This window comes from Sinocyclocheilus anshuiensis, unplaced genomic scaffold (assembly GCF_001515605.1).
Source record: "Sinocyclocheilus anshuiensis isolate Anshui unplaced genomic scaffold, SAMN03320099.WGS_v1.1 scaffold101, whole genome shotgun sequence".
Classification (NCBI taxonomy): Eukaryota; Metazoa; Chordata; class Actinopteri; order Cypriniformes; family Cyprinidae; genus Sinocyclocheilus; species Sinocyclocheilus anshuiensis.
Window position 1 is genome coordinate 3,056,494 of NW_015540892.1, and position 7,861 is coordinate 3,064,354.

At 37.7% G+C, this 7,861-nt stretch overlaps 1 protein-coding gene across 2 annotated transcripts in view; it reads left to right on the plus strand.

The window, feature by feature from the left end:
- LOC107688874 (protein TANC1-like) overlaps positions 1-7,861 on the plus strand; it is a 137,652-nt gene that overhangs the window by 124,688 nt on the left and 5,103 nt on the right. Inside the window, exons 17-25 of one of the 2 annotated variants that reach the window (XM_016486701.1) lie at positions 2,040-2,204; positions 2,600-2,681; positions 3,456-3,589; positions 3,693-3,816; positions 4,346-4,521; positions 4,622-4,754; positions 6,492-6,521; positions 6,606-6,697; positions 7,014-7,160. In XM_016486701.1, the coding sequence (XP_016342187.1) occupies positions 2,040-2,204; positions 2,600-2,681; positions 3,456-3,589; positions 3,693-3,816; positions 4,346-4,521; positions 4,622-4,754; positions 6,492-6,521; positions 6,606-6,697; positions 7,014-7,160 (1,083 nt within the window). The remainder of the gene's footprint in view (positions 1-2,039; positions 2,205-2,599; positions 2,682-3,455; positions 3,590-3,692; positions 3,817-4,345; positions 4,522-4,621; positions 4,755-6,491; positions 6,522-6,605; positions 6,698-7,013; positions 7,161-7,861) is intronic. The other variant, XM_016486702.1, reaches the window with a different exon arrangement.

Below are 7,861 nucleotides of genomic sequence, written 5' to 3' on the forward strand. Positions count from 1 at the left end.
ACGTACATTCTCCTTTCACATACATACATTTCTACCTTTTTTTGGTATCCATTACTTCCTGTTTAAGCAGGAAGTCACTCAGACCAGGAAATATATGTGCAAGACTTGCTCAGCTCTTCCTCACAATTTTACAATGATACTATTCAAAGTCATCCTGTTTTCTCAAAGTTTTTAATTTGAAAATATCATTATGTAACCTACGTATTCTACAGATCTGTGTACAAGTGTTATGATACTGATTTTGATCGTATTGACAGGGCTCAACGCTAAGGAAATTTTCTACTGGCCCGGTTTGGCCAGTGGTTTAAATTTTTTACTTGCCCTGGCAAAATTTTCACAGGCCTAACCACAATCAATAAATAAGACTTATTGTTTTCATTGTTGACTGTAACATTGTATTGTAATAAATGATAACCATTTTGCACAAATAGGTACAATAGTTCAAAGATAAAACTGAAATGAACCATGCTTTTTCAGGTCTTTCAGGTAGGTCTAACTCTATTCCAGCTAAGGATGCACTGATCAGGATTTTTCGTGACCGATTCCAATTGCTGATTTTTTTATTTATTTTTTTTACTATGAAATGAGCCGATTCCCATACTCGTTGCCAATTTATTTCATTTTTATTTATTTATTTTTACATTTATTAAATGTTTATTTTGCTCTGTTATTGGCCAAACTAACCTTAAACAAACAAACAAAATTATATGCAACATGAAGCAACCGCATGTTGTTGGCAGCGGCTATTTGCAGTAAGTGTAAATAGCGATACAGGCTATTTACACTAAGTGAAAATAGCAGTATTTTTAACAATATGCTATTTACACTAAGTGCAGATAGCGATAGATTCTATTAACACTATGTTAAAATAGCAGGATTTTCTGCTATTTATACTACTTATTGCAAATAGTGGCAATTATCTGCACCTCAGTATTATAGTAATTTAAAAAAACAGTATGTAGTAATAACGTATTGAGTGTACATACATACATTTCTACCTTTTTTTGGTATCCATTACTTCCTGTTTAAGCAGGAAGTCACTCTCAGACCAGGAAATATATGTAAAAGACTTGCTCAGCTCTTTCTCACAATTTTACAATGATGCTATTCAAAGTCATCCTGTTTTCTTTTCAAGTACATATTTTAAGTTTTTCATTTTAAAATATCATTATGTAACCTACGTGTTCTACAGATCCGTGTACAAGTGTTATGATACTGATTTTGATCATATTGACAGGAAATGTTCTACTGGCCCGGTTTGGCCAGTGGTTTCAATTTTTTACTTGCCCTGGCAAAATTTTCACAGGCCTTGCCACAATCAATCAATCAATAAATAAGACTTATTGTTTTCATTGTGACTGTAACATTGTATTGTCAGTTTTACCTTCTGCAAGTATTACAGATGAACTGCAGGAATTTTACCACTTATTTATTAACAGGAGCTTGTCAATAAGAAGACAGCTTTAACAATGCAGTATGACAAACTAGATGATTACTGCTGATTAAAGGGGTCCTATTATGCTTTTTCACTTTTTCAACTTTAGTTAGTCTGTAATGTTGCTGTTTGAGCATAAAAAAGATCTGCAAAGTTACAAAGCTCAAAGTCCACTTCAAAAGAAGATATTTTATTTAACAGAAATCACTTTTCAAAAACTACAACGAACGACTCGTTTGGACTACATGACATTTCCCGACCAGGCGCCGAGTGGTGCCAGTCACAACACACACTGGCCCAGCTAACCAATCACAGCACATTTCGTATTTCAGAAGGCGGGCCTTCATTTAATACAGGAACTATTTGAGCCGTTCATGCCATACTGGGGAGAGAGGTGTTGTAATGTTTTTCGAACAACCTAGTATGAGAGCCTGTTCTAGTACACCCCCAAAACAAAATCAAGACTTTGTAAAAGAGCATAATAGGACCCCTTTAAGCTGAAAGTAATTAGGAAATACATTTATTTTTATTATCATTAATGTGTTCAGTGCAGGTTTATAAGTAAAGCTTTGTACATACAGTATGTGTTTGTTATGTGCATTAGGTGGATCATGCTGATAAGAGCGGTCAGTATGCACTGGTTCACGCTGCTCTGCGGGGTCATGCTGAGATTGTGCAGTATCTTCTGGAGCAGGAGTGGAGTTCAGACCTCAAAAGCAAGGCACTGCAGCAGACACTGATCGCTGCCTCCAGCATGGGACACACACAGGTGTTGAAGACGCACTCTACACACAGGATACCCCACACCGCACTTACACACAACAAACAGTTACCAAACACACATTCCCTCATTTAGCTATCAAAATAGGCATATACCATAGACTATTGTCTACTGTTTTTAGATTAGGCTATTTAGAATTAGACCACTATAGATAAATAATAATAATAATAATAAAAATAATAGAACATTTATTTATGATTTTTGTGGGGTTTTTGTTAGATTTAGAGGTTTTCTGATTATTCAGCATTTTTCCTTAAGTAAAGCTAGGTTAGAAACACAAGTACTAAACCCAAACACACTCAACACCCAGATATTGAATACATACTATCTTGAATCATCACTATATTAATTTTTACATCACACATATGAATTTGTATTTACAGGTGGTAAAAAGGATGCTTGCGTTGAACAGTGATGAATTTTCAGTGCAGATTGATGGTCATGATACTTTGTGGGGTGAAACAGGTTTGTAAATACACCACATTACATCGCATTCATTATTCTCATCTTACTTTTACTGTAGTTAAAATACAATTAATGTCTTAGTGTAAAACAATTATGAGCCATTGTTCTATTACATAATTGACATGTAAAAGTTGTCATTTAATGCAGTATTGAAAGATTTAAAAACACACAGACATAAACTGTGTCCGTAATCGCATACTGTCTAGTACGTACTACATTTGGTTTAAAACTTACTTCATAGTCGTTAAAAGAGTATGTTCTACAGGTATAGTATGAATGTGAGTACTATAAATAAAATTCGGACATGCTACTACTATTTGCCATATTGTTGCTGTCACATGACCGACCAGCGTCAGTTGCCTCACTTCGTTGCTATTCACAACTCCTCTCCCATGGCTTCATGGGATAGTAAAGTGTCCATCGAGAGCAAACTCCAGAATCTCAGCAGAAGTAGTAGGTCATCTACTGTTGGCCAACTGTTTTTCACATTTACATTTACATTTAGTCATTTAGCAGACACTTTTATCCAAAGCGACTTACAAATGAGGACAATGGAAGCAATCAAAATCAACAAAAGAGCAATGATATACAAGTGCTATAACAAGTCTCAGTTAGCTATGGATATTATGAATTCGGACATACCACTGTTTTAGCATACTGTTCACAGTCTGTATAGTAGGGAAGTAGTCATATTCGGACACAGTGATAGTTTCCCAGCGATAGAGTCTGTTGTGCTGTTTAGATCATCGTTTTGAGCATGCACATCTTCTCCAGCTCTAACCACTGCTGCTGGCCGGGGCAAACTAGAGGGGTGTGTGTTCCTACTGGATCAAGGTGCCAGTGTAGCACAGACTAACCGCAGAGGGGTGGCACCCATCTTTAATGCAGTTCGACATGGACACACACAGGTAAGACCCATTATTACACAGAACACAAAAACATTTTATTTAGAAAAAAGTCATTTTACATTGACATCTCTCATCTCTCTTACTTTCCTTCTCTCTTTTCTAGATAGCAGAGTTGTTTCTGCAGCGTGGCGCAGATGTGAATTGCAGTGATAAACATGGTCGCTCTCTACTGATGATGGCTGCAAGCGAGGGACACCTGGAGACCGTGGACTTCTTGCTCTCACAGGGTCAGTAATCGTGACTCGGATGTCCTTATCTAACTTAGCCCTATAAAGCCTACTGTATCGTATTTGATATGCAAATTTCTAAGGCCTCTCAATTATCAACATGATCAAAACTTTGCTGAAAATATTGTACAGAATCTACTACATGCCTTCTGTCATCTAATTTCCTTTTAGTATAACTGTAAAATATCCACCTTTAAGTCATGGTACATATGTTTTTGCTGTGAAATCTTTACTGAATTTTTTGTAAATTCACATAGAATGTGTTTTTTCATTCTACTACACTATTTTTCAAATGTTTTTCTTTGTAAATACATGCTAGATGGACATCTTTGACCGTTGCACTTGCATCTTTTGCAGCATCTCACCCATGACGGCGTTGTAAAAAGTGGTGCAAGTAAAAAAAATAAAAATTCAACTTTTTAAAAAAAAATCTATCTTGAGGCTTTGTGTTGTTTCCCCCAATCCACTGTGTGTGTCTCAAGTTTTTTTTTATCAAATAAAGTCTATAAGGATTGTGTTTTTATTGTAGGAGCATGTATGACAGCAGTGGATAAAGAAGGTCTGACCCCGCTTGGGTGGGCGTGTTTGAAAGGGCAGAAGAAAGTGGTTGAGTTTCTGGTGGAGAGTGGAGCTCAGATTGACCACACAGATAAGCACGGGCGCACCCCGCTGGACCTGGCTGCTTTCTACGGTGACGCGGACATAGTAAGCCGAGATAACCTTTCTCTGTGTGGACACACAAACACACACGGACACTTTTATCTCAGTATTATACCAGGTTCATATCTGAGCAATCTGTTTTCAGGTGCATTACCTGGTCGAATGCGGAGCGGCGATTGAACACATGGACTACAGCGGCATGAGACCTCTGGACCGGGCCATCGGTAGCAGAAACACCTCAGTCGTGGTCACTCTGCTGAAGAAAGGGGCTAAACTGGGTGAGTCTCACCTCAGAACATCATGACACACATTCTTTTATATATCCTGGGTTCATGTGCCGTCCTCTAGAATCTAGATCGCCACAGTCAGGTTCTCAGGAGGGGCTTGTCCATTCTAAATCTAGAATGTAGCGAGTTCCATTTGTTTTCCCCTTTTCTCTGAGAGTAAAAGCACAGCGTTCCTTTGCTGAGTCCTAAATGCAATTGAAACCAGGCCATATTCGCAGAAGAGCCGTGCAGGACTGTTAGGCCACAGTTAAGTAGGACACTGGTGATGTATGGGACTGTCATTCACACTCTGCGTCAGGGCAAAGACTTTTATAGCGAAGTCCACTCAGCTTTCTACTCAAAGTCACAGAGTGCAAACCTTAGGAGAGCATATTCCCCCTCCAGTTTAAAAACGTCTAATTGCATCTGAAACGGAGACTGTCTCTGCCAGTCTGGGGTTGATGATGGCAATGACTTTGCCAGACGCATTTTAATGACGTTGTGGTGCGATTTGTCTTGTCTACATACTAGACATGGTTCAGAAAAGCTCCTTTGTTGATTGGGGAAAAGGAAAATCTCCCACTTTTGTGAGCAAGCTCCATAACCACTGAAAAATGACCCATGTTTTAAATTAGCATTAGCTGATATTTCCAGTTAGCCACTAGAAAGGAGCAATGTAGAGGTTAGCAATTTTTTGCTTGCTCATTTCCCCTTGCTATACAAATAATACTGCAGAACAAGCAAAAAGATCTAGTTTCCATTTTTTTATGTCAAACTCTCATCCAAACCATCTCAAGAGGTTTTGTTTTAGAAAGTCTGCCAATGAATACTTTTATACTTAAGTTACTGTAGTTGTCCTAAAGTAAGCCTGAAGTGGCACTTCTGCAGTTTTAACATTTTATTTCATTATTATAAACAGGCAATTCCAGTCCTGGATGCTGATTGGTTGATACAACATTTCAGCTGTTCTAAAGTACCTGATATAGTCAGAACCGTTATGCAAACCACCAGTTTGCCTAGTAGCTGTGTAACTATTAGCCATAGATTACACGTTATGAATTATATAGTTAAGTGGAAGGATGGCACATGATGGATCTGCTTTATGAAACTGCTTTATATAGTTTTTTAAAACTGATTTTATGTAGTAATTGTTTTATAACTGTGCTACTGTATATTGTAAATATAGTCACAGTTTCTCATACCTTATCGCTTAACAGTATATACACTACCGTTAAAAGGTTTGGGGTTAGTAAAATAAAAAAACATGAATACTTTACATTAATGAAAAGTCATTAAAGAATCTTTTAAAAAAACACTTTTCCACCAAAATATTAAGCAGCACAACTCTTTTAGAACTGATAGTAATATGTAACGTTTGCTGAGAACCGAATCCGCATAAGAATGATTTCTGAAGTATTATGTGACACTGAAGACTGGAGTAATGTCTGCTGAAAATCCAGCTTTGCCATCACAGGAATAAATATATTTTAAATTATATTAAAATACAAAACAGTTTGCAAAAATATTTTAGAGTATTACTGTTTTTACTGGATTTCTAATCAAAATAATTCAGCATAACCGACTTCTTTCAAAAACCAACCCCAAATTTTGAATGGTAGTTTATATTTCTTCCAAATTCCAACACGCATCTATTCTTCTCGAGTTTTCCTTGCATTTGTTCTTTATGCTTTATTTCTCTTTTTTTTCTTTTTCTTTCTTTCTGTTCTGCTGTCACTATCACTGCTAAAGGCTACAGAACATCTCCTTATGAACGATCAGGTACAAGCATTAGGAAAGTCATACTCTGAGTCGGTCTGTGTGTTATTGACTGTCAGGACTGACGTCTCACTTTCTCTCTTGAAGGTAACGCTGCCTGGGCCATGGCCACCTCCAAACCCGACATCCTCATCATACTTCTGCAGAGACTCATGGAGGAGGGAAACCTGCTTTATAAGGTCTGTAGCTCTAAAAATAGAAAGTTATAATTTTTTGAAAACGTACATATATATTTTTTAAAATGTCTGTGAAGTGTTTAGGCTACTGTTTTTAATAACAAATGCTAGATTTACTTTACATGAACCACAATTGCATTGATCTAACCATGGTATTGAAGAGCCATCTGTGGTTTTTACCTGTAATTACTACAGTGTGTTCTTGGAAATACCACATTTATACTATGATCAGTAAATTTCAATGAAGGTTCTCTGAGACTTTCTGAAGTATTCTTTTTTTTCTTTTTTTTCATGTATTCCTTCTGTCCTTCTTTCTCAGAAAGGGAAGATGAAGGAAGCCGCTCAGAGGTATCAGTATGCACTGAGGAAGTTCCCGAGGGAAGGTTTTGGGGAAGACCTGAAGGCATTCAGGGAGCTCCGGGTTTCCCTGTATCTCAACCTGTCCCGCTGCCGCCGCAAAACCAATGTATGTCAACCAAAGTACATGTGTAACTTCAGTGGATAGAGGTTAAAGGCTTCAATAACATCCCTAACGATTGTTGGATGACAGTACATCTCTATGTGCCTTAACAAACAGAATTAAGTATATTAAATGGATATAGGCATTTTATATTGATCACATGCACACTCATTTTCTCCTCCAGGGTAATTGTAATGGTTTGCCTAGGTTCAGGAGATGAGCCTCACAGGCTGTTCTTAGAAGTGTTTTGAGTGCAATTAGGCAGCAGATTACGTGAATGTGAGAGAGAGATAAAGAGAGAGTCACTATGTGTCCTGCTACGTGTTTCCTAATTACACAGGCAAACTGAAGTTCTAATGGTTATTTTAATAGGATCTGCCACTATTAAACATTTAAAGTACATCATTAGGGCTGACAGTTATGGCTCTTCATTGATACTATGACCTCAGACTCAAGCACAGAATTTAAACGAGTCTCCTGATTTCAGATTCATACACCTGAGCAGAATGAAGGACTGAGGTAGAATGTGAGCAAGTAAATTCAGCCCCTTGGTATGCACACATCACTACCAGAATGCAGAAGTGCTGCCATGATGAGTGCACTAACTGCTCTCATGGGTCAAGTTAAGACAAAGCATTAAAACTTGCGTGATTGATATTTGGTCTTCATTCCCCCAACCCCCCCCCCCCCCCCCCCCACCCGCTCCG